Here is a 27,604-nt window from a genome sequence, read left to right as displayed (position 1 = left end):
AGACTTCTTGTAGAAGGCAGTGTTTGATCTGGACTTTGAAGAATGACGTAGGATTTGAATATATTGAGATGGAGGAAATTGGAAGCTATAGAAAAGCCCAGGAGTCCCATGGAGTATCTGCAGACAGAAACCAGCCCAGGTCACGGTTTTCCGCCTTGGAGACACCTGCACAAGGCATTTGTCCAAGGCTAAGTGAAGTAGTTACGTGCTCTCTCTCAGCCAGAACAATTGGTAAACATCTCCGCGCTTTCTCAAGAACTACTACACTAAAATACCTCTGTTCAAAACAATTACTGTGCCCATCACACACCTTGAGGTAAATTAACCTGTGGACATATGCCAACTCTTAATATCCTTTAAAAAGGCAAACACTGAACAATTGAAGTTGTTGGGGTCTGCTTTACTACAGAAAGGCAAAAAGGGATCCCAGAGAAGCATTTTTGTCAGCTCAGAATGTGAGGAATAGTAGCTGCTATTTATAAAATACCTACTGTGTGCCAGCCACTCTACATGTACACTCTCTCACTGCCCTTCACCAAAACACTGGGAAGTCACCGCTGTTATCACGATTTTCCAGATGAAGAAACTGAGGCTCAGAGTGGTTCTATGAGTGTTCCAGGTGGAAACAATCTCACAGGAGAGGCAAACCTAGAATTGTGAAATAGGCCTGACACCAAAACCCACATTATTCACATTTGTGTGTGTGTGCACTGGAGAGAAAATAATGGGCCTTATCTTTAACTCTCCTGTGTCCCTGGGTCCCCAAGTCCCTCTGTTCCATAGCTCGATTTTTATTGGGCTATTACTTATCCTGGTCATTAACACCCCTTTTGCAACCTCTTGCTCTAACCCCTTGGCTACCTCTGATGCAGCAGCTCAGTGCCCTCAGCTCTGACTCATCTCAGCATGTTGCCTGTGCACAGCACTGCTTGGAAGACCAGCCACATCACGTGGCCAATCCCCAGGACAGCAGAGACAGGACTGCCCCAACAGCCTCCTTGCCAGCCCGGAATAGCTACCACTTTTTATCCCTAGCAGGGCACTGTGGCCATGCACAGAAACGAGGCCCTACAGGCAGACAGGTACATTTGGTACCTGGCTCTTCTGCAACCTGGCTGATGTGCTCCAAGCACATGGTCCAGGCAGAAGTGCCCCCATCTCCCAAAGAACAGGGCTTAGTAAGAAGAATGGGTAGAGCTTGTGGGCCATGTGGTCCCGAGCTCAAACTTAACCCTGCTGCATTCTGGCTGTGAGCAATAGACAAGTCTTCAAACTTCAGTCTTAACATCTAAATAAAATCAACAAAATAACATATACTTTGCAGGGCTTGTTATAAGCATTGGGTGAGTATATATAGTAGGGACCAACTGGTAATGCCTTTCAACTTCTGCCCTTTTGTAGTCTGGTATAGGGTGTGCCTTATTCACTTTTGTGCCTGCAGTATCAGGCACAGGGTAAAGTACATAGCAGGAGTTCAATAAAACAGGATGAATCTTGAACCTCACCCTCTCCCTACTCTCAAAACTCTAGGGCAATAATTGGCAAACTGTGACCTGTGGGCCAAATCTGGCCCACGGCTTGGTTTTTTAAAATTAAGTTTTATTGGAACACAGCCACACTGATTCAAACACATCGCCATGACTTCATGCTACAACATCAGAGGTGCATAGATGCGACACAGAACACATTGGCTTGTAAAGCCGAAAAGATTTACTGTCTGGCTCTTTATGGAAAATATTTATGGACCACTGTTCTTGTGTAGGGATACTTTCAGTGATGGAGAGCACTTGACGGCCTCTTTATTTTGGGGGAAAAATAGAATTCCTCTGCTCCTCCCCCACCATACTTTATCTCCTCTTTCCCTAGTTTATTTTTTCTTCTTAGCTCTTACCACTACATACTATTTATTTTTGTTATATATGTTGTTTATTTTCTACCTCTTCTACTAAAAAAGCTCCACATGTGTAGGGATTTTTGCTTGTGCTAACTCCTATATACCCAGAACCTTGTCCAATGCCTAGCATATAGCAAATACTTGTGGAATGAATAAACACTGATTTCATTGAAGAGATTGGTTAGTCAAAGTGTGTTGAAGAGAGGACACCCTTTGGCTAACCAATCTCTTCAATGAAATCAGTGTTTATTCATTAAAAGGACCAGGGGCCCCTAATACCTATGAGGAGGGTATTACTTTCCCTATTTTATAGATAAGACGAGTGAGACTCCAGTTAAGTCAGTGATTCTCTAACGTGTATGAATCACCTGGGACCTTGTTATGATGCAGATTCTGATTCAGGGGTCTGGGCTGGGGCCCTTGATGCTAGATCTCTGACAAGCTCCCAGGTGATGCTGATGCTGCTGGTCCATGGTCCACAAATTGAGGAGTGAGGCTTCAAGGCTCCCCCTCGGGGTATATACTAGCACATAGGGGGACATCCTTTCCTTTCTGTTTCCTCTTCCTCATCTCCATGCCTCTCTCAATCCTATGGTCTCCGAGTCCTGTCCCTCCTCCTCTCCTACACTGTTGCCTGTGACCAAACACCTAGCCTCCAGACCTTCCCTTCCATAGCCCCCGCCTCCAGCATCTTCAGCCCCTTCCTTCTGCCCAGGCTCCTCCACTATAACTAAATCTCTGCCCAGGACTTTCTAATCCTTCCGGAGGCCAGTATCATGTGTCTCCTCCATTTTACAAAAAAAGGTGATCCTACTCATGGTCCCTAAGCAGGATGGCTTCCTCCTAAATCTTCATCCCTAAAACCTGTGCAAGTGATTTCTGATGGCCAAATGTCAAGGTCATGCCCAAGCCCACCCCCTCCATCCTCTGCGGCATCTGCTATGGCCAACTAACTCCCCCTGCTGCAAAAACCTTCTCCTTTTGGGCCTTATGTTTTACTCCTATCTGTCTGTCTGCTTTGCCAGTTCCTCTCCTCTTCTATTTCTATAATCATGGTCAGTTCCTGGGCCTCAGCCCCTGGCCCTTAGCCCTCTGTTCTTGTCCTCTTTCTTCAGGCCTGCTTTCATCCACCTGGCACTCTCATCTGCCACCACTCAGGGGAAGGTTCCAAACATCCATGTCCCACCTAGACTTCACTTCTGCATTTCCAAGTTCCCAATGGATGCTTTGCTTGGGAGCTCCACCAGCATTCTCATTGCAATATATCCAGAGTCATACGCATATGACTCACATGACCATTTCTCACCCCAAGAGGTCTCTATTTCCAGGATAATCTGTTCTCCCTCCCATCTACTTCTGGGTAGCTTTGGGGGAATGATTTAGCTTCTCAGAGCAATTTCTCTCCCATTAAATAGGGATAATGGTACCTACCGAACTAGGCTATTCAAAGGACTCAGTGAGCAAATGTATGTACAAAATACTTGGCGTGTGGTGGTGGTTTCCTATTTTCCTCTCCTGTATAAATGATTAAACATATCTTACCTGTTCAATCCCTTTAAGTCTAGGAACTGGTTCATCTCTCACAAGTGCTTGGTGGTAGTTGGGATGGGAAGATGGTGCTTAAGAGAAAAACCTAACCACCTAAGGTTTCTCTATAGAAGGCAGGCTATTTGCAGTGGCATACAATATATGACCCTCATGGGGCCCCTGAAGTTGGTGAATATAAGATGAAGATAATTATGGAAACCCTGTGTCCTATCCAGATGCTTCTGCATCCTGCTACTGGTATGAGCTTCCTGCTTGGGGACCTGTGGCACGGAACTTCGACCAACTGAAAGGCCTGTAAATCATTGGACCTTCAACTGCAAGTATGTGCAGATCCATCCTCTGTCCTCTCACACTGCTCATCTTGGTATCCACCCCAGCACCCAGCACACAACACTATATAAAGTGGGCATTCAAAGACCCTGCTAGACAAACTGGCTGATAGAGGGATGGAGGTGAGATGCCAGAGGTGGTGATGGGTCCCTGTATACCCACATCTGCTGTGAAACATGCAAACCCTAAGAGGCCCTGAAAGAACAGAGGGGCTCTCAGGGACTGCCATTCGTGCCATGAACCCTGTGGTTTCTGAAAGGGGAAATAAACAAAACTAATATTTCACAAGTGTCAACTTTGTGCCAGGCACTTTACAAAATCATCTCATCTCCTCTTCACAACAACTCTGTGAGTCAGGCACTATTACCCTCATTTAATAATTAAGAGAAAAGAGAATCAAAAGGTTTAGAAAATTTGCCCACGGCTCTATAACCAGTGCATGATAGAGGCAGGACATGAGCCCAGAGCTGCATCACTCCAAAAGCTCATTCTCCTTCCACCATAGCAATGACACACCATATTGTTTTGTACCTCCGTTCCTTTGCAGATGCAGTTTCCTCTAATCAGAACTTTAATTTTTTCAGTAATGTGTAAAGCCATCTCTGAATACACTGATAACTATCCCCTGCAATATAAAAAATTTGTCACTCAACTAAGTGCTCCTGTACCACAGTATGTAGAGGCGTCTCTCAGCTGACGTTTCTAACAGGTGATGTTATGCTAGTCTCTCAGATAGGTTTGAATACTGTGAGGCTGAACCTCTGGGTTCTAGTCATTTCTTTTTTTTTTTTGAGACGGAGTCTCGGTCTGTCGCCCAGGCTGGAGTGCAGTGGCCGGATCTCAGCTCACTGCAAGCTCCGCCTCCCGGGTTTATGCCATTCTCCTGCCTCAGCCTCCCGAGTAGCTGGGATTACAGGCGCCTACCACCTCGCCCGGCTAGGTTTTTGTATTTTTTAGTAGAGATGGGGTTTCACCGGGTTAGACAGGATGGTCTCGATCCCCTGACCTCGTGATCCGCCCATCTCGGCCTCCCAAAGTGCTGGGATTACAGGCTTGAGCCACCGCACCCAGCCTCTAGTCATTTCTTCATCTACACTGTCTGAAACATAATGTGCATGTTCAAAGCATGTTTGTGGGATGAATTAATAAACACATGGCATAAGTGATCTGGTACTTCCAGTATTGGTGATGGGGGTCCATTTGTTCCCATATAACATGAGGGTGGTAGTACCCGTCCTAAAGACCTGTGGACCCAACACTGAGCAGAGGGGATGGGGCAGCCTTTTGCTGGCTCCATCTTTATCTGTGAAGTCCTCAGCAGGTAATGCTGTTAGGCCCAGCCTCTCTCATAAAGCTGAGTTTGCCAGAGGTGAGGGAAGACATGGAGTGCTAAGTAATACACTTTACTGGAAGCCAGGCATTACCTGTTTTAATCCTACTCTTTTGCTAGCTGGATGTGCCACGAATTCACATCCTTCAGTCTCTTTCTAAGGTCCCTACAACCTCTCAATTTTCAAAAATAGAAAGTGCATATTAGGAATGTAGGACTAGTTCAGGGGCCTTCTAACTTTTTATCACCAAGGATCTATTGTACAGAGTTGTTCTCCTTTGCTCTCATGTTTTGAGAATCTTTGTTGTTGTTGTTATTTATTATTATTATTATTTTGAGACAGAGTTTTGCTCTTGTTGCCCAGGCTGGAGGGCAATGGTACGATTTTGGCTCACTGTAACCTCCACCCCTGGGTTCAAGCAATTCTCCTGCCTCAGCCTCCTGAGTAGCTGGGACTACAGGCACCTGCCACCACACCCAACTCATTTTTGTATTTTTAGTAGAGACGGGGTTTCATCATGTTGACCAGGCTGGTCTTGAACTCCTGACCTCAGGTGATCCACCCGCTTGGCCTCCAAAGTGCTGGGATTATAGGCGTGAGCCACCACACCCAGCCCTCTGTTTTATTAATAAGGAAAATAATCACTATTTTTTAGCAAGTGCAAAAAAACGGATAAGCAAGCACCCATCTATAACTTCCAACAAAATGCGTTGATAACATAAGATAAATAATGCTAAACACCAAACACATAATCCCAGCCCAAAGCAAAGACACTGGATGTTTCTTTCACCTGTGAGGCTGGTTCTAGATCAAGTAATGAATCCCTGCAGATTTTCTGAAATAGCAGAAACAGCCAATGAATTCCTTTCTAAACTTTGAGCCCCCAGGGCTACCCATTCTCCAGGTAAAAACAAATGGATTCAGAAGTTGCTAAGACTGTGATTCTGTCTTATGTGTGCAAGTCCTACAGCAGGATTTGGTCCCCTGCTTGATGGAATTCAGGGATTCCTAAATAGAAAATTGCACTCACAAAGGAGAAACAGCCCTTCACATCTCTAAAAATAAGAGGAAAAAAATCCAAGATGGCAGAAACATAACGAACTTGAACAATGACAGTACACTTTCAAATGGAACATATTTATGCAAAATAAAAACTTTAAGGCTACAGATAGCTTAGACGGAAGTGAAAATGAGAAACTAACAGACACTTGGTTGGTGCAGGAAATGCATGCTACAGGTTCCCTTACAGGGCACGAAGCAAAGTTAACACCAGCTCGATACTTACAAGTAATAGGAGTAGGAATAAGCATTTCTTCTATATATTGATGGGCAGTCAGATGAAGGAAATGTCCAAAATGGGGGAAAAAGAAAAGACAAACAAACAAGAATTAGATTTTTAATGAAATCTTGATTCTTAGAAATGCACATATTATTTCAGCATCCCTAAGCTCAAGGAGATGCAAGTTCCTCTACTAATCATCTTCGCTGAGAATCAGATATTTCCAGTAGTAGAAGAAACAAGAGAGACCTCTTCTATAATAGGGGAACTCATGGCCTCACACAGAGGAAGCCAAGTTTCATGTTGGCTGTTGTAGTTGTTTCAAAGTTCTTCCTTATGGTCAGCCAAAACTAGCTTCCTTATAATTATGATTTTTTTTTTTTGGTCGGCAGGCGGTGGGTGGGGGTATTGGATCAGCTCTCAGTGGCTTCCTAGGACTAGTCTACCACTCTTCCCTATGATAATGTCCTGTGATCTAAGCAACACCAAACTACTTCTTTCTCCTCTATTTCAGAAGAGACAGAATCACATCAGAGTCAATTTAGTAAGGTCATACCCAAAGCAAGGAAATCATATAGCCAGTACCCAAGATGGCTGCCCAGTGATCTGCACTTCCTAGTATTCAGGCCCTTGTGGAGTGCCCTTCCACACTGAGTCAGGGCTGGCCCTGTGTGAACAGAATGTGGTAGGAATTATGTTCTGGGACTTTCCAAGCTGGGGAAAAACATAAGAAGCCTCTCAGCTCTGTCCATAACTCTCTTAGAACCCTCAGTCTCCATAGAGGAAGCCCAATTTCCCTGAGGCTACCATGCTGGAGAGATCACAGGAGAGCCTCTGAGACTACATAAAGAGAAAGAAATGTCCCACCAGCCCCCAGCCATTCTACTTTCAGCCAATCAAGATACCTCAGCTGAGACCACTGACATCGCAGAATAGAAATAAGTCATTCCCTTTAAGCTCTGCCCAAAGTGAAGACACATGAGAAAAATAAATAACTGTTGCTCTTTAGGTCATTAGATTTTGGGGGTAGTTTGTTACATGGCAGTAGATGACCAGCACAAAGTCCAACCTTATCTTGGAAGAGCACTGTACTGAGAGGGAGGAGTTCCAACCTTCAGTCTGAACAGACTCTACCTTGAATAAACTCTCGGTGCCTTCATTTCTGCATCTGTCCCTTAGGTGCATTAAACTAGATCAGTAATTTTCAAACTGTGTTCACAGAAGTCTGGGGGTTCTATAGCAGGCACTGTGTAATGAAGAAGGAGGGTACTGAGCAAGTGAGGCTGCTGGCCCCCACCATCCACCACAGCACCTGCACTTTAATCTATTTTATACATTGAAGTTTCATTTAAGATATCATATGGCTGAGAATTCCATTCTCTAAAAGAAAGCTTGCCAAATCACTGGCTTCAATCTCTCTCCAATGTCCCTACTGGCTCCTGGCTTCTAAGCAATCACAAAACTCAGATAAAAGCATGATATTCCCTTTGTTATGACTTTTCTTATGTTGTAAGAAAATAAATAGGCATGTTCTTATTTCACATCAGATTTAGCTATCGTGACAATAAGTGATACATTTGCAGATTGAGAAAAATGGCTAGATAATTCAGGTCTCCAAATATCCATCTGAGTAGACAAGAATGGTTTCCTTTTTTCTTGAATTATTTGATTACTTGCAACCATTATCCCATTTGCTTGGTACAGGAAAATACAGTCTTTATAACTGTGGAGTGGGGGGACATGTCTTCATAGCCCTAAATTTTCCCATCTCAAGTAGGAAATACCCAAAGCTCCCAAGATGGGGCTATCTCTAGTCTTTCTTTCATCAATTGGCAAAGCCCAACCCTACATACCAGAAGGAAAGTGAGTCTAAAAGATAGGAAGCCACAGAAGAAGGAAAGCCCCACACCTCCTTAAGGGGCTGAGCTGGGGAAAATGAGCCACAGTGCAGCAAGATCTGGTCACAGAGAAAACTGTTCAATATCCTAGACTGAAAGAACGGTGACCCTAGATGATGAGAAGGTGAAGAACTGGGGACTGCGATGAGTGGGAATTGGAAGGTCCTACAGAAAGTCATCAAATCCCCCTCACCAGCCATATAGGTTGGCACTGTAAGGAGATCATTTCTCCACCTCACTGCTGGCAGGTTCAGTGTCTGGAAAGTGATTCCCCTGGGACATAAAACTCAGGATCCATTTGATGAAGACTTATAGGACACCTGTGTTTTCTGTATTGTCAAGAACAATGAGCTGAGAATCAAGAGGCCAGCATTATAATCTCAGATCTTTCAATTGCTCATTGTGACATCTTGGACAAGTAAGTTCTTCTTCCCTTTGGACCTCTATTTCCTGATCCATGCACTAAGGTGGACAGCATAGATGACTGACAGCTCAAACAGCTTTGAGGAGTGGAAATACAATAAGCCTTAGCATCTCAGCACCATCACCTGACTAACTGCATGACCTCGAACAAGTCACTAAACAGCCCTGAGTCCCAGTTTCTCTCTCTCAAGCTTGGGGGCAATAATTATGTATTCCCAAGAATCACCATAGGCACTAGCATTGTATTAATCTAAATTATACTCACATTAGATATGATATGTAATATATAAAGTATTTTATGTAAATTACATTAATCTAAATTGATATTAATCTAAACATCTGGAATGTATTAGGGCTCAATGAAGGGTGGTTTATGTCTGCACCTCATCCACAGACATAAGGTTTACTGCTTTTTATTCTGGTCACCAGGAACAAAGTGTTCCCCTCTTTAGGAATAATAAAATAAGAACAAATACTTATACAGCACTTACTATGTGCCAGGTATTGTTCTCAGCTTTAGCACACATTATTAACTCATGTATTCCTCACAGCTGCCCTAAAAGATAGGTATTATTGCCATTCCCACTATTCTGATGAAGAAACTGAGGCAAACAAAAAGTAACTTCATATCACACAGCTAGTAACTGGATTTGATAGCAACATGGCTCTAAGGCTTATAGCTCATGTTCTTGACCTCAAGCCTGTGCTGCTTTCAAGGAAGGAAGAAAACGGATATATCTTGAGAAATCTGGGGAGTCAGGCATTGGGATGTCACAACTTACCTCTTTCAATCCTCCCCACAACCCTGAGGAGCAGATAAAATTACTCTCACTGTCCATATCTCACTAGGTCAAAGGCTCTGTGTATCTTTGGACCAGGTGCAAGGCTTCCATTCCGAGCTGGATGCCCTTACTGTCAGCGGCCACCTCCTCCTCAGCTACATTGAGCATTCATTCTGACCTAGTTTTTCTGCTGTCAACCTTCAGGATTCACCTTGGCCTGAGCCGAGAAAACATGCTTCCTTCTTCACCTTCAAACCACAGACCACCTTTTCCAAGTTGCTTTTCTGAGTTATCCTGGGTGTCACCAAAAGCCTTCTGGTGCTGTCTCTGACCCAGCAGGAAGGCAACTCCAGGATAATGGTAACTGACAAACTTCTATTCATTGAATCTTTTTTCCCAATTAAACTGCAAAGTCTTCTAGGTCAAGTATCACAGGTCTTTACTCTGTGACCAAAACAGTTTACATGTGTGTTTTTTTTCTAAACCTTGAAGAAGATTTACTGAAGGTCTAAATTTACAAGAATACAGTGATATTGCAAGTAACAGATTGCCTGAAACCAAAAATCCTAAGCAGGAAGACAGCTGTGCTTAGAAAACAAAACAAAACAAAACAATAACCCCAAACTTAATAAATCACATACTGCAGAACCTTATTTCAGCCTGCTGACAGGATTGACTTCAGGCACAGTTTTCTTTTGTTCCACACAATTTAAACAGGACAAAGTTGTCTATCTAACCACCCATTTGACTTTCTACCCATCCATCTAGATCATAAACCCACCCGTTCAGCCATCTATCCATCCATCCATCCATCCATCCATGAGCCTATCCATGCATGCATGTATGTCTGTATGCCTGCATGTATCCATCCATCCATCCATCCATCCATCCATCCATCCATCCATCCATCCGTCCATCCACCCACCCACTCATCCATCCAATAATCCATCCATCATCCATTTATCCATCTTTCCATCATTAATCCAGTGGAAACTTCTCAAGGGTCTATTATATCCTTATCTCTGTCAAGTACAGACAGAAAGACAAATGAGATCCTAATCTAGTCCATATGTCTTATGAGAGAGTCAGACAAGCAAATTATAAAGCAGAGGATAATAGCTATCACTTAAATAGTGGGAGAACAATTCTGTGTCAGGTACTGTTTTAAGTATATTGCATGAACTATTTTATTTGATCTTCACAGTAACCTTATGAGGCATTATTATCCTATTTACAGATGAGAAAAGTGAGGCTCATAGAGGTTAAGCAACTTTCTCATGTTTACACAGTTGTTAAGTGGCATGGCAGGGATTTGAATCCAGGGAGTCTGATTTAAAGAGCCTGTATTAATAGCTATTATGTTGTATTATCTTCTGTCATGATCAATTCTATGATAAGGCAACGCAGGGAGCTGTGAGTCTATACCTGGGGATAGGGGTGAGGAGGGAAAACAGGCAAGATAGCCCAGAATCTGGGATGCCTGAGTGGTAAAGTAAAAGAGAAGTCAGATGGAGGAGAGGAGAAGGGAATGTTTAGGCAGACGGAACTGTGTTTGTGGTTTGGGCAGATGGGTTAACAAAGTGGGAACAGAAAGATGTTGGAAGGGCTAGTTCCCAAAGAGTTTATGGAGCTTGGTCTCAGTCCCATAGGTCACAGGGAAAACCCAAGAAGTCACATGACCAAATATTTGTTGTAGGTGAATAATTTTTAGCAGGAGGGTGAGGAGAAAGTCAAAGGCAGAGTGATTGTGGTTACACAATCACTGACTGGCCAACACAAGAAATATTTGTTGGGGGCTTCCTTTGCAGGGGCCATGGGGATGGGGAAGGTCAGCAGTGTGCAAGGCGGTTAAGACACAAAATCAAAAGGTGATTAAAAGCGAATACATTGAGGAGGACTTCCAAGTTCCCAGCTTAAGTGGCTGCCCACGTGAGTGCAAGCAGAAGGAGCAGGATTTAATTTTCAGGTGTAGAGGAAGGAGCAGTTTAGAGCAGGATGAACAGAAGATGACATATTTTGTTTGGGCGTTTGGGCTTTTTTCCCACCTCAACAAATCACTCAAAATTATGCCACACAATTTGGCATCTCAGCAGGTCCTGTTTTATATTTAATCCAGATTAGATGATGTTTCAGAGTATGGACTCCATTATCAGATTGTCCAAGTTTGAGACCCAACTCTGCCATTTATTAGCTATGTGATTGCAGGCAATTTCCTTAAACTCTATTTCCATTTCAGTTTTCTGATCTGTAGTACCCTTAATAAAGTTCACTGCCTCTTTTAGCTTGGCCTGAGTTAGCTTTTCTGATTGCCTCATTATTTTGTTTCGTTTTGTTTCTGGGTAGACAATGTGCCCTCTGAAGGCGCAGACCATGGTATGTCTTCCACACACTGCCCTCCAGCCTTGCCTTACCACCCTCCTACCACAGGACTTGGTGCACAAACCATCAATGCTTAATGTTGACATTTAGGTCTGTTCTCCGAGTGAAGCTCTCTTGTACAATGCATAGAGAGTTGATCTGTTCTAATTCCACTGGGTTCTCCCATTCAATATGTTTTTAGGAAATTCTCAGTATTTACAAGGCACACTGGAGATGAGGATGAATCAGAATAGACAGCTGATGGTCTAGTGAGGAAATAGGATGCAAATACAAAGGAAAAGTATAAGGCAGAAAACAACATGAGTCCTCGCAGAGGGGATCCAGATGGTGAAGAGATTCTGTCTAGATCAAAGGTCAGGAAGGGTTTATAGGAGAAAGTGGCTACTGAATTAGTCCTTAAACATGGGTAATAGCTGGTCACATGGAGCTGAGAAACACAGGCTTTGAAGAAGAAAGTTCATAAGCAAAACTTACGGAGCAGAGGTGAGAGACTTTAGGAGACTTGTCAGAAAAACTAAGAAAAAAACCCCAGAAAAACCAAAAAGTTAAGAAGAACTAAGAGACTTGTTTCCATATGGGCAGGGAGACAGTATCACTTACAAAATTCCCCAGGTGACTTAGACATGTGCTTCTTCCCTCACTCCCACCTCATGAACCATGGCTATGGAGAAGAAGCCATTGAAGGGCTTTAGATGACAGGTTTGGGAATACGAGCTTTATTTTTTAACATGATGCTGACCACAGTGTGGAGGATAGGTTGGAGGAGTGGGGCACAGTTAGGAAGGTCAGTGAGGAAACTCATGCAATAGGGCTATAGAGTTCTGACCCAGGGAAAAGACAATGGAGGAAGAGGAGGGTGGAGGGGAGGGAAGGAGGGGGGGAGGGAAGGAGGGGGGGAGGGAAGGAGGGAGGGAGGGAAGGAGGGGGGGAGGGAAGGAGGGAAGTGGGGAGGGAAGGAGGGAAGTGGGGAGGGAAGGAGGGAAGGGGAGAGAGAGAGAGAGAGAAAGAGAGAAAGAGAAGAGAGATAGAGAAAGAGAGAGAATGTGACTAAGAGAATGTAAATCATCCAGGGCGTTGGAATCCCATCTGTTTGATGATGGGATAGGAGGTAGTGCCTTTGAATGAGATGGGAAACAGGTTGGGGAGTAGGTAATGATTTTGGCTTTGACTATGAAATGCCTGAGGGATTTTTCAAAGTAGATGTCCAGGGGCAGATGATATGGATAATGGTGCTCTAATAAGAGAGGACTGATCTTCAGGCCAGCAAAACTACAACCACTGGGTAGTGTGATAAATACACAAATGAAGACTGGCATGTATGGCACAGTGGTTGCATGCAGAGGAGCATCATTGGATCTTCCTGGGGTAGGAGGCTGGTGGGTAACATTTGGGAGACCTACTAGGAAGAACAAGAGGCTGAGAGTCAGAGTGTGATAGGAACTTTGTAGGTTAAGAGAAATCTCAGGACATTTCACTGAGGGAAACAGCATGCACAAAAGACAAATATAGTGAAATTGGGAAAAACAAGCCCCAGAGAGGAAAGTGGTGCCAGAAGGTGAGTCACATGTTTCTTAGTTCAGGATTTGCTTACTTCCTGTCAGTCTCCATGGACTGACAGAGTAGAAGTTAGCAGCATGAGCTCTAGAGACACAGAGACTGGGTTTCCACATCAACTCTGCCCAAAACCTTCACCAACTCACATGATCTTTTTGAACTTCAGTTTCTTCTTTTCAAACAAACAACAGACCTACCCTACTATGATTATTAGGAAGATTAAAATCAGAATACGGCTGCAGTTTAAATGAAAAATGATGCAAATTATGTCAGTGTGTGAGCATTGATTGCAACCCTGCCATTAGCATATTAGTAATGGGTTTGGAGCTGGCTTGGTACAGTTGATGGTCATGTGGAGATGAATGTTTCTATAGATAGTGCGCATTGCAATTCCTTAGGCAGGTTCAGGGAACAAAGCCTATTTCAATAATTAGCTCATTTGATCTTTAGAATAGCCCCATAAAACTGGCTACCTTTCGTAGAAGGGAAAGCAAAGGCTGAGATTTGTTAAGTTGCTTCTCCAAGGTTAACAGCAAATAAACAGGACTAAAAATTTGGGGCCAGTTTTTCTGATGCTCTGTCCACAGCTACAAGGTGTGCATCCATTAGACTGGGAGCTACTGGAGGGCAGGTACAAGTCACAGAAAATTGATGTATAACCAGAGATGCATATAAAATCTCAGAATAGACATTCATATTTATACTCAAGACACTCCAAACACACTCTTGGAACAAAATTTTCCATTTGGACAGGCAAGGAAAGTTTGGCAGAGAGTTCAGGCTGCACTAGGAAGAGCTGGGCAGGGGAGCAGGGGAGAAGATAGGGTCTGGCTAGAACCATGGATGGTACCAACTTTGAATACACCTCCCTAAAATTTCCTAGTTCTTATTTGAAAATTAAAATGTGATGGACAGGTTAGTGTAGGATCCAGACAAGTCCAGGGGTGCAGATCTTGTGAAAAGTCCTGCATAACTTGGCTTTGTTGTTTCCCTATGCATAAGCGCATGGCCATGCTTTAAGCTTTAAGGGACCATGTTCAGACTCCAGGAAGTGTGTCCCAAGGGATAAAACTGAACTATATGAAACTTATGTGCGCATACATACAATTTCATGCTCCACAAACAAACATTGAATTGTAGACCTTCTTGTATGTGAGTGGCTAATGAACACCTTCAACTACTGAGACATGCTGGTTAAGGCAATAAGACTTGATCTTTTCACCTTAATTTGCATGAAAGGCACAAAGTGCCCCATGGTATGAAGTTAAGAAAACATAGAGTTGGTCATGCAACCTTTTGACTGCTGATTTTGGAGGAGTGGGGAGGATGTCTAACAGTTCTAAGGGGAGGAGGCAAGGAATGAAGATGATCAGGACCCCAGTGATGAGTTAGTGTTGAAGGTCTCTCTCGATGTCAGGACTTAACATGGTGCTCATGAAAAGGAGGTATGTTTTACTACATAATGACATGGGGTACCAATTACAGAACATTCAGATGTGATCTCTAGATGTGATCAACAGATCCAGAAGAAAAAGATGGAGCCACTATCTAGTGACAGCAGAAGGATGGATATTGTGTAGTTGGTGTGGCTAAAACCACACTGGTAGTTAACTCTGTCAGTGAGGGGCTCCAGGATCCCTTCTTATAATGTTCATATCATCCTGTGTATGTCCATGCAATCCTAATTCCATATGGTTCCACATTCAATATAGCCCAGTTCAAACAGCCAAAGATAATGCAAAAAGAATTCTAAACTTTAACTTCTCTTTCAAACTATAAGAGAATCCCATTTAAATCACCCACCAACATCTCATATCCCTTTCTCCTTTTCATTTCTCAAGATCTCCCTCCCCCCATTACAAAACAAAACCAAGCAACAACAAAACACCTCTCAGATTTTGTTGATATTCTCTTTTCCCTCCTGTATTTTGTTTTCAGTTATCTAAATATACATTAATTAAGCTTTTTTCATTAAACCATTCCCTTCGTCCTTGGATCTCAAGCCCATTCTCTGTCTGTCTTCTAGTTCTGTGTCATAAAAGGAAACCCCTAATAGGAAGAGAAGGACTCTCTTTGGAGAGTGGCAAGGAAGCTCTAAAGTCAATGATCACAAACCTTCAGGGGGAGAAGCTAGGGACATCTTATGTTTGCTGGAAACATCTGTGGCTATAGCTTTAGGGAGGCTTTGAGTCAGTTGAACATATTAGGAGTAGGAAAAAACCAGAAAGCGACCATGTCCATGCCCAGGGAAGGCAGGGAGAAGACCCAGGCAAACTTAAGCCAGTGGACGGGTTGCAGCAGGTGTTGGCCTCTGTGAACTCCTGAGTCCAAGCACTGTAGGTGATGATAGGACACTGAGGAGATGTTAAGGAGGTATGTTTTACTACATATGTAGTATCCTGAGCTATGGTGATAAGCCTGTTACTTGGAAGTTTCTTTGACTTGAATACATCTTCCTTTGAGGTAGATGTAGATAGTATTCTGGCCAACAGTAAGTTGGTAGCAGACTCAATTAATCAGTGATATATATATATATGCAGCTGGGGGTATCTGGGAAAGAAGAGGTGCACAGAATTTTGCTTTCCTTTGGGGCATCTCTAGACACAGGAAGGCATTGTAGGTAAGTGGAAAGAGTGCAGTCCTATGTGCAATTTCTCTCTTCCTCCCCATTTTCTCCTCTTCTCCTTCTACCCTCCCCTCCCATCTATAAACTGTTTCAATCAACTAGGCCAACAAAATGTCTTAGTTTCTTCAAAAGATGCCATATATGTAAACACTGAGTAGCACCCCACAACATGCAATGCCCAGGTTTTGCCTCCTGGGGAGAAATGGTGATCATGTGATGCCTGTTGATAGGGTCTGATGGACAGTTCTGATAGACATGAGAGATGATAAAGATACTCAGAAGAGGTTAAAACTACCACAAAGGACTCATTTTATAGTCGCTCCCACCCTGGAAACATAAAGCCTTTTCCTCCCTCCCAAAAAGTCACACGTTTCAGAAATAGCTGTGAGAAGGAAGTGAAATTTCTTCACAATCTCACAGACGATGGTGACGTGGGTTAAGCCAGGCTTTAGAAAGAGCAAAATTGGAAGAGCGTATCTGATTTACAAATCAGTGGCAAAGAATAAGAAAATTCCAGGTCTACCAAAGAGGTATTCAGTTCCATTAATTTGGGTGGACAATCCCAAACTCACCTCTGCCTCTAATACATCTGTAATTCTAAGAAACATTTCAATGATCTTACACGTACAACGTGCTTACTCCCCCAGGGAAATCAAAAGTCATATACTACCCCATGTAATAGCAACAGACTAGTCACCAGGACATATAATGTGGCCATGTGTTATCAGTGATGATGGAGATATGACAATGTAGTGTTGACCTTAACCCTTTGAGGGCTCTTCACCCCCAATATTAACATAGTACCTTCTGTTACCGCTAGTTTCTCCAACCAGAACATCACAGCCTGGAGGAGAACCTTAGCTCTTAAGCCATTCTGCTGGGAGCTTGAGGCAAGACATGATCCTATTAGACAATAAATGTCAAGAAAAGATGTCCTCACGGTATAATGTCCTGGCCAGAGGCAGGTACAACTGATCCAAAGCAGAATCATCATCATCAGAGGGACATCCTGGTGCTTGCATAGTCAAGAGAGGGTTGACTGGACCCTAGTATTTCTAAATCACTGATTGCTGGAAATGGGGATATTGCTTTTTTTTAAAAAAAAAATTCCGCATTTTATATTCATGTGGTTCCTAAGGTAGAAGCTGGAATTAGTTGTTAGGGGTACTCTGTCCCTTTGTTTTGGTGGGAAACACATTTGATGAGCATTTTTCATCCTACAGATGGAAGCAAGTTCCCAGCCCTTGTTCTTGGGGTTGCCCTGAACTTTGTGCATAAGCAAACCCAGAGTTTCAGGCTAAGGTGTTCGTTTGGTTAATAACGTAGAAGGCTCTTTTGCCTGGGAGCAGGGCACAATACACCACATATATTATAATGTGGATAAATGTTTTGTTTGCTATGACAGACTGAGGAGTGGGAAGGTAGAGACTAAGGTTGGGGCCCTGGCATTGAAACTGAGAAGACATGGAGGTGGGAAGTAGATGTGTTAGCATGGTGGCAGGCAGGGGCTAAGGAGAGGGGCGAGTAAGACTCCCTGTTTAGAGGAATAACCAGTGCACCCTGGGGACAGGGATAGCTGTTATTTACCCTTTGTATTTTCTTCCCTCTCTGCAATTTCCTTGTGTTATCCTCAAGCCTTGTGAATGACTCTTAAACAGAAGATGCTGGTGTAGTAAATCTTGGGAATAAGGGAGGAATCTGCTTGCTTGCTTTTATGAGAAATGCAACTGGAGAAAACACACAGTATGAGCAAACTGGTAGCTGGCCAGAGGAGTCCAGGGAGACATGCTGTTGAGAGGTGACAAGCAACAGCAACCCTGCTGGGAAGGTTTCATGGGACAGGGCATAGTACTATAATAGAACTTGTAATTGGGAACTCTTATACCATTGTAGGCTTTATCTCTCATGGAGAGGGCGGCCTGGGATGCTATTATTTGACCAGTGGAAATCATGGGCAAATGGAGGTGAGAATGGTAAAACACTACTTTCCTGCAACTGTGTTTCTGGACTCATCTATGTTCCTGGGGCTCCCGAGCTATCCTGATGACATGATTGATTGCAACACAGCAGTTAACTCCTATAAGACTCAATTCGTGATACATGGAATCCCATGGCACATCGCAGTGGCCCAGTCATAGGGACCACTGGCCCATAAGAAACTGGCCACCTCAGGACCACCTGTCAAGCAGGCAGCACGCACCCTTCAAACAGCAACACAATGAACCACAGCTGGCCCACATATTTCAGGACCTCAACGGTTATATCAGAAGATCCCTGCTGGACAATGATTAACAGAGCAAAATCCTGGCCACACAGCAGTGATGGGGTCACCGCGGGTCAGCAGAGTCTTCCGGGCAGCAGTAGACTCACCTCCTTTTGATGGTGAGCATCACACCTAGGAGAATGATGATGAACATGAGGAGGCCAGCGATCACGCCAGCCATCTTCACGGTGTTGTCCACCTGCTTCTCTGGCTCCACAGTGTTAGAATTCTGAGTGGAGGCACCTAGGAGGGGAAAGGGAAGGACAGCAATGTTGAAAGCACCCACATATGTGACTAGACAATCATCATAATGACAACAGTTTCCTTTAGTTGAGTGCTCACTATGTGCCAGGCACTGTGCTAAGGGCATCACATACATTGTCCCATGTAATAACTTTTGAGGATCAATTCCTTGTGAGGTTGGGATGATCATTACATTCTTCTGAGATGAAGAAACTGACGTGCAGAGAAATTAAGTGAGTTGCCCAAGGTTCTCACCTGGGTACCTGTGTTGAAGCATCCTTTTCCTTAAGGCAAATCAAGTTAAGATTTTTCTCTCTCTCTCATATTGTTTTGTTTGTAAGATCAAACCATGGAACATTTCCTGGGCTTGTGGAATTATACCTAACCCTACATTATTCTTTTAGGTAAATGATGGAAATAATAGCTTTATGTTGGGGCAACACAATTTAAATCACTAGATTTTTAAAGATAAAAAGTGGTTTTTGTTTTGTTCTTTATAGGAAACAAACGGTAGGGTAAAAAGTTTGTATATTCAAGGGAACTTGAATACACCTTGGATTCAAAAAAACACTTAAATCTGATGAATTCCATTTTTAGCATTTAATACTAATGCAACATACTCTACCAGGTGTTAACTTGCTGACATAATCCTCAGTAGAGGAGGCAGGTAACTGGCCACTCACTATATCCTTAGCCCTGTGCTGGGTAACTTCATGGATCTGGCCTGGTCAGTCCTCACAAACATTCCCAAAGATAGATGAGATATTGATTTTCCTATTTTATAGATGAGAAAACCAAGCGAAGTTGCTGAAAGTCACATGGCTGATAAAGGTAAGGGCCAGAATTCCACAGGTTTTGTGATTCCAATTTTAGACCTCAATGGTCAGAACCCCTGAATCCAGCTCTCAAGTCATCTAGTTCCTCAATCCCTTCTCCCAAAACAACCATTCTGCTTATGCCATAGCAAAGTAAGCAGGCAAACAATGCCAAAAACCAGTATCTTCATGCTATGTACTAGGGATTAGAGGCAACATCTTATTTCAGACATTCTAGAGAGTGGTCCAGGGGTTACCAGCACCCTAAGTGGATTTCCTCCTGCTTCTGTTTATATTCCCATTGGTGCCAGCCTTTAAGTATGAGGCAGCTTAAAAGTCTAAACCACCCTTTTCCTAACTCATTCCTTCTTTTCTTCCACATCTACATCAGCTCATTCTTCATCAGCCAATACACTTTCTCTGAGTCTGTGCCCCTGGGAGAGTTCCTCCCTCTTCTCTAAATTCTATTAACACTTTATAACACTTTGCACATGCCTCACAATATCTCTTACTACAATGCACCAATATTATTAGTTATTTGTTTTCACATCTGTCTCCTCCAGTGGTCTGCAAACTCCTCAGGGGCAAGATTATGCCTCGTTTATCTTAGTTTTCCCATGTTAGCACAGACTCTGACTGGTAATAGGGCTCCCTAAATGTTTGTGGTTGTTTAGTGTTTAGCTAAGGGGATGACGTCTCTGCCCACACACATTTGTTCTCATGGAAGCAAATTGAGTTTTCTCCTTTTTTAAGTCATGTGTTCATAGAACTCAGCGGAGTCTTGAGTTGAAGGAATGCTACTACACAAAAGCTATGGTCCTGATTCCCCAAATGCACTGATGTTTAAGCCCTCCAGCACATTGATGCACCCCCTTTTTTTTGCTTAAGAGCATTAAGTGTTTCCTCTCTCAGAGCACTTTCCCTAAGCTGTTGTAACTTAGACATGTTGGGTTTGCTTGGTCAAGTCTCTAGTGAGAATGCTAAGTCACCCTATTCATTTCTCTAACGCCAGTGTCTAGCACAGGCCTCCCTCCTCATCATTGCTGCTTAACAGATAATTATAACATAATACGAGGGTGAGTGAACCACAGTTGTGTGCTTTATTTATCCATTCAATCATTCGTTATTTTGCCACTGAGTGGCCATGAGCTGTGTGCTAAACTATGCTGTCTGTAGAGTCAGAGATTCTGTTCCTATAAGGACTTACGGATAAGGAATTTTATTCATTCCTTTCACAAGCTAATGGCAAAACCAACTCATCACATTCCAGGGCTGACTGAGTAGACTCTGCTCATCTACAGCCTAGAGAATTCCTGAAAGAGTTGTCCACCACCTCTTTAGCAGGGCTTGTCTGACATTCCGGGATGGGGGGACCAGGACTGGTTCTGAGTAGCTCCCATGCAGCCCCCATTTCCCAGGCTGGAGACATGATTTCTGAGATGTGGCTAATCCACAATGTAGCAAGCATAAAGGAAGGGGAGAATCTCAGATCCAAATTTCCTCAATATTGATGGAGTCTTTTTATTTAGATTTGGAGGAAGGGTTGTCTCTGGGGCATTCACTCATTGGCACAGCCTAATTTTACTCAGTGTGCCTGCTACCAGGTCCTGTTCTAGAGACTAGGAGTGCAATGGCAAAGAGCCCCTAGAGAGGATCCTATTACTCTAGGAACAATGTGATTAGCTTGGTCTAATGAGACTCATACTTCATTCCTTCAGTAAGTGATCATAAATACCCACTATGTGCCAGGCATTTGGTGATACACTGGTGAGCAAAACAGGTACAGTTCCTGCTCTCAAAGAGTCTACAATTAGTCGTGGTTGGGGGTAGAGGAATACAATGAATAAATCCAGAATCAGTAACAGCAAACTTGAACCCTGTTAAGGTTTGAACAGAGAAGCACATGACACTTGTAAATAGATACTTGCATAATTTAAAAAAAATGAATTGCTTCTTGGAGCAATTCACCCCTAACAGGGGTGAGCTCCAAAGGAAGAAAGGCTGTAACCAGGCAAAGGGATCATGAAAGCAACATATGGGAGCAGCAGGAGAAATAGCCTTGGCTAAAGCTGTGCAATGGGGCAAGTATCCTGTTGTGCTTTAAAAAAAAAAAAAAAAAAAAAAAAAAAAAAAATGTAGTATAACCAAGGCAAGAAAGCAAGGAGGGAAGGATGAGAAAGAAGCTGGAGAGGGCATCATGCATCAGTCCACACAGGATATTATGGCCCCAATGAGGGCTTGTGTTCTTTAACCTAAGGAACACAGGGCACCATTTAAGTGTTATTCAAGGAGCAATGATATGGTCAGATTTGTATTTCCAACAGATCATTCCAGCTTTAGTGTGGAACCAAAGTGGATTGGTGAAATTAATTTTGAGATCACTGCAGGCATTCAGATGGGAGATGATAGTTGCTTAGACTCAGGTGCTGACAGTGAAGATAGACAGATGTGATTAAAGAGATAATTACTTGAAATAGCTATAGATAAAATCTGTTGATGGCTTGGATATGGGGAATAAAGGAGAAAGAACTGTCAAGAATGACCACAAATCTTTGGCTTGCATGATAGGGTGGATGACAGTAATGTTTACGGGTTCCAGAAACAATGGAAAAAGAATAGCTTTAGGGGGGAAATATATCTGGGGCAACTTGAGCTTGAGATATACTCCAGAAAAGTATGTAGTCAAAAATGCGATCTGGAGCTCTAAATTAAAGGTCAGAGCTGGAGGCAAAAATGTTTGAGTCATATGTACACAGATGGTATTTGAAGCATGGGGGCCTGTTGACGAAATCACCCTGGGAGAGAATAAAGAGTGTAAGGAAAAACAGACCTAGAATAGAGACTTGAGGGTCTGCAGTATTTAGTGAGTAGAGGGAGATAAGCCTGAATGGGGAACAGGAGTGACCACACAGGTAGGAAGTAAACCTGGGAGAGTATAGCATCCTAGAGCCAAGAGAAGAGAATGTTTCAAAAAGGAGGGCATGACCAACTGTGCCAAAGGCTGTTCGCAGGGTAGAATCAAGTCCACACACGAAGGAAAGTGAAGATCTTGGATGAGTATTAGAAAACATTTCCCAAAAGAATTCCAAGACATTCCTAAATAGAAGCAGCTTCAGCAATGACCGTAAACCTACAAAAGAACATACTTGAGGGCCATGGAAGAACATTCAGGGGATTTGGAGAGGCTGTCTGAAAGTCCAGAGAGCCCAGAGGTTTAGACAAATTCAATGAGTTCAGCCAACAGGTAGCAGAGCTGAAATCACAGACTTTACACAGTGAGGTTTTTAGAAAAATCCACGCTTGATTGGTCTAACCAGACATCAGATACAGGAATGTGAACATTCCCTGGGATAGGGAAAATCCAGCTTTGGCATTCTTTAGGGGAACTTGCCCTAGTCTCTGGAGATTTGTGCCTCTGTTCATAGTGGAAGTGTGTTGACAGGGTTCACAGGTGATACAGGAAATTGGACTAAAGCCAAGACAACATCCATGTGTGGCTCCTATATCTGAGGGATAGACAGAGGATGGGAGGGTCCTGCTTTTGTGGCAGTCAGGTCTGTCCACAGGGATTATATCTTAAATGCTCAGTGGAGCAGAATGTGACCTGTGATGGGAGTCATAAGAGAGCACATCAGGGTTGGCTACTGATGGGGCCCCTGGCAATGCGGTGGGCTTTCACAGATGCCAGCAGTAGGTACACATAGAAGGCTATCTGTCTGACTCATTGGCCCTAAAATCAAAAGGGACTTTTCAGAGGGCTATCCCACTGGAAGCCCTTCAGTGGGATAACACCTGCATTACTTTTACCCCAAGCCTACCCTTTCCAGGAGAGTCAGGCTTAGTATTAGTCTGAGTCCCTAAAAAGCTGTCTCTGACTCTGGGTGATTTTGGTTTATTAAGCAGGGACTGGGAATTTGGGAACTGAGAGAAAGAGGAGGAATTTGGATGCATCTTCCTCATCTTTACCCTCCAGAGGACCCAATCTGAGAATAGGCCAACTGAATCAGAATTGGCATCTAGGCAGGCACCAGAAGGTAAAGTTCTCCAATTGGAGAAGCTTTAAGGCTCTACTTGAGCCCCCTGTGTGATGTGATCATCAAAAATAATCTTGTGAACTCAGCTTGCACTGACAGGAGACTCCCTCTCCAACATCACGCTGCAAGCCTGACCTTACGGCACAGCCAGCTGTGTCCTCTGAGCTCTGAGCACTCCCAAAGGCAGAGCTGGTTCTCAAAGCAGCTGCTGCTGCATCCTGCTGTCTACTCTTTCTCCAAATGCCATGATGGCTAAGGATCCAGTCTCCTCCTAGCTCCAGTCCAGAGTCTTAATCTGGCTTTTAATGTGCTACCTGTCTACTCTTACATATGGAAACCTGGTGCACAAGGCATGGTTTATTAAGGTCTACTTAGACCTTGGTTTATTAAGGTCTACTTCCCTCCCTCAATATTAGCCCCTTACATAGGGTCCAGTTGCCATGTTTTGTCTCTCTGCTGCCTCTTCCCTTGCTACCCAGCAACACTCCCAGCTGATTTTCCCCAAGGATTACTGAGATCTAACAAGGGCAGTGCTGTCCTGCTCTATTCTGCACTGGTCAGAACACTCTGGTGAGTCCTGTCCAGCTGTGAACTCGATCTCTCAAAAGGGACCTCCAGAGTGAAGACAGGCCATGAGCCTTACTACTCAAAAAGTGGTCCATCGACCAGAATATTGGCAAAACTTGGGAGTTTATAAAAAATGCAGAATCTTGAGCCCCACCCCAGACCTACTAAATCAGCAGCTGCATTGTAACAAGGTCTCTACATGATTCAGGTATACATTTATTGAGATGCACAGTGATCCAGAGATTATTGACTTTGAAGGTATATCACTCTGAATCAGGATTTTTCATCTTGGGGAAGGGAAGATTCAGATGAGACCTAATTTTTGCCTTTAGATAGATAAAGGGCCATTGTGGAAGATGGAGTAGATTTGGTCCCTTTAATTTGAAAGCTCAGAGCTGTATCACTGGGTAGAAGTGACAGGGGGTAGATTAGGAATCAACAAAGGAAACGTTTGAATGTGGAAGAGCTTTTCAGCTGAGGCTAAAGCCCAGACCCTTTCATTGCAGCATCATGGTATAGAGAGAGGATGAGGTCATTATGGTTCCAAAGTCCTGCATCAGAGTGAGCCCTTCATTTTACCTGCTTACTCTGTCTCTGTTCTCATCTCCTTGGCTTCCTAGATGCATAACTAAGCCATGAGGACATCACGTCTACAGGATGCTGACCTTTTTCTCTGACATCATCTCTTACCTCAACTTGGTTCCCCTTAATTCCAGTAATACTCATACTCTCGGTGAGAGGAATTCTCCCTATTATCTTTAGAGCCATGGGACTCCCATGCAGTCTATTCCTGCCCCCTCACTCTGACCCTCCCCATGTTACCCACAAAGGCAAGGAAATGTGTCATCAACAAGGACAAGAGCTGGCTGGAACATCCTGTGCTCCCCCTAAAGCAGAAGGGACGACAAGACTTCTTATGCTCCTTTTGATGTCAAGATGCTATGGTTTTATGAGACTGGTCAAAAGCATCGGGTTTCAGATTGGAAATATGCAAGCTTGCGTCTAGATGCCATCACTAATGGGTTGTGCGACCTTGATCAAACCTGTTAACCACAATGTGATTTGATATTCTCATTTATGAAATAATGAGAAAATGCCAAGTTCACACAGGGATTTTCTAAGAATTAAATGTAATAATGGAGGGAAAAATGCTTGATAAACTCTGAGGAACTGTTCACATATGGGGCACAGTGATGATGTGACCTTAGCACTGGTTCCAGGGTAGTACGAGGGTTTTTTGTGTCTATGAACTGTAGGTCACAGAGGCTGGGGCAATGCCTCCTTGTAACCTGCTGTCTAAGTTCATCCAACCCTCAGGATAAAGGCAGAGCCCCCAGAGTGATTCACTTAACTTTCCTCCTATAGGCAAGGCCCGTATCAGGCTTACATCTGGATGACTTAATGGCAGCAATAATATAATTTGGCAACAAGGGATTGGCAATTAATGATTAATGATTCATTCTGAAGTGCTCTCACTGGTGACAGGCCCAATTCTAGAGCTTCACTTCAGAGAATTTTCCTTGTAAAGATATGGAGCAAAAATAGGAGTCACAGATAAAGAACATCTAATTGCAACTGATAAAACCAAGTAAATCCCAATGGATGCATAACCCATGCTGGTGATCATCGCTGATGGTAAAGAAAGCAAGCCGGCTCTCAGGGACACAATTCCTAAAAGCTGCACTCTTTAAAACACACAGTTGTTTCTCAGCTATCCAAGGGCATATTATCCCCAGTGTGGCTTATCAGAGGCAAATCTTGCTTTGCTGGCAGTTTACCCCTGTCTACTGAATGACTTCTTTTGTTGAAGAGCTTCTCTGTCTTTACTCTGGCTTTGTATGTATCTGGCACCCAGTAGGGAAAACCTTTGAAACCCTGACTCTAAGCTGGTACTTCTATGCCAGTGAAGGTTTTAAGCATCACAGGCACCTCTGATTATGGGGTTTTGCCAAGAGGAGATAACAGGGAAAAGATGAGGATGCTGGGCAATTTTCTGGCTCTTCTCAAGTCAGGTAAGCACCAAAAACCTTCTTGATTTTGCTGGAAACAAATTCTCAGAATAGCAGATTATTTTTAAGATGGAATTAAAGTCCAAGACAGAAAAGAAGTTGGCAGGAGAGCATCTGGATACTTCATTAGATTCAAGCCTCTAGACTTTACAAATTGCATCCCAAGGCATTGAGAGCATTTGTAATTGTGATCATGAACTACTTTGGCAGTCTTTGAGGACTGAAATCGTAGAAAACAGGAGGGGTGTGACAAGCCTGGGGAGAAACAAATGCTGTTGCTGACTTTTTTTTTTAAATGAAAAAAAATGTGTATTTCAGATACTTTACACTAGCGTGATGTTGATACAGGAAAAAAAATAGACTAGATGATTAAATCAGGTTCCCCCCACCCCCACCCTTACCACTTAAAAAAGGAAGAAATAATCACCAGAAACTAGCACAGCCTCACATCAGACAACATCCAACCAGGGAATAGGAAACCACTCCTAACTTTTAAAACAGAGCAAATTTACTAGATAATTAGTACACAGGGATTAGGAGACAATGGTGGGGAGACTCAGAGGGCAATAGTATCAGGAAGCCACTACCCAGCCCAGACTGGAGAAACAAAAAGAGGTGGTGGAGTTCTCAGAGCCCAGAGGTAAGGATCACTCAACAGAAGTGGAACTCTGGTTGACCCATCTGGAGACCTGAAGCCATGGAGTAGACACAGTCATCGCCAAAGAAGGGGCCTGAGCCCAAGAGAAAGAAGGCTCCTCCCTTCCTCCAGCTTTACCATATCTTATTAAAGTCTCCCATTAGCCAAACCCAGAAGCCAGCAGTCATGGGGGTCCCATGCAGGGGTCACCTACATGCCCAGGAGCATAGGGCAACAGTGAAGAATGGATATGACACCAAATGGGCCAAGGACCAGCGTGGGCTTCTTATAAACAAGTGATGCTAGCGTCACCTCTCTTTGCCACTTTTGAGGGGTGTATGGACTTGTAAGTCAGGGAGAATGTCCAGTACTGCATCTTGATTTTAGCCAAGCTGAGGCCAACATGGAGAAATTGTGGCTTTCAGGACAGCCAGGTGTGAAACTGAGTTCTTCCAGAAGATGGAAACAGAAGGCTCAGGATATTTGACCACATGCCAAGTACTAACAATGAACAATAAAGAGGTAACACATTTAGGGCTTTTACTACAATCCAGGCTGCTGTTTTAAGCCCTTCACATATATTCTCTCTTTTAATCTTCACAGCCCTATCAATATGGTTTGGATCTGTGTCTGCACCCAAACCTCATATGGAACCATAATCTCCAGGGTTGGAGGTGGGGCCTGGTGGGAGGTGGTTGGATCCCCCATGAATGGTTTAGCACCATCCCTTTGGTACTGTCCTCATGAGAGTGAGTGAGTTCTAATGAGATCTGGTCATTTAAAAGTGTGTAGCATCTCCACCCCCCCACCCCCACCACTACTCTCTCATGCTCCTGATCCTGCCATGTAAGATGCCTGCTGCCCCTTTGCCTTCTGCCATGATTGGAAGCTTCCTGAGGCCTCCCCAGAAGCAGAAGCTGTTATGCATCCTCTACAGCCTATAGAACCATGAGCCAATGAAACCTCTTTTCTTTAAAATTACCCAGTCTTGG

The 27,604-nt window shown here is 43.5% G+C and overlaps 2 protein-coding genes across 6 annotated transcripts in view; both read right to left on the bottom strand.

The window, feature by feature from the left end:
- PTPRT (protein tyrosine phosphatase receptor type T) overlaps window positions 1-27,604 on the bottom strand; it is an 820,910-nt gene that overhangs the window by 153,917 nt on the left and 639,389 nt on the right. For 3 of the 5 annotated variants that reach the window (XM_050806436.1, XM_050806437.1, XM_050806434.1), the window contains exons 14-15: window positions 18,415-18,550; window positions 6,389-6,418 (exon numbers count right to left, since the gene is read on the bottom strand). In XM_050806436.1, coding sequence (XP_050662393.1) covers window positions 6,389-6,418; window positions 18,415-18,550 — 166 coding nt within the window. The remainder of the gene's footprint in view (window positions 1-6,388; window positions 6,419-18,414; window positions 18,551-27,604) is intronic. The other 2 variants (XM_050806435.1, XM_050806438.1) reach the window with 1 other exon arrangement.
- Window positions 1-27,604, bottom strand: part of CHD6 (chromodomain helicase DNA binding protein 6) — an 853,354-nt gene that overhangs the window by 799,969 nt on the left and 25,781 nt on the right. The window lies entirely within an intron of this gene.

Source organism: Macaca thibetana, chromosome 10, assembly GCF_024542745.1.
Source record: "Macaca thibetana thibetana isolate TM-01 chromosome 10, ASM2454274v1, whole genome shotgun sequence".
Taxonomy (NCBI): Eukaryota; Metazoa; Chordata; class Mammalia; order Primates; family Cercopithecidae; genus Macaca; species Macaca thibetana.
This window is presented reverse-complemented; position numbering and strand designations above follow the sequence as displayed.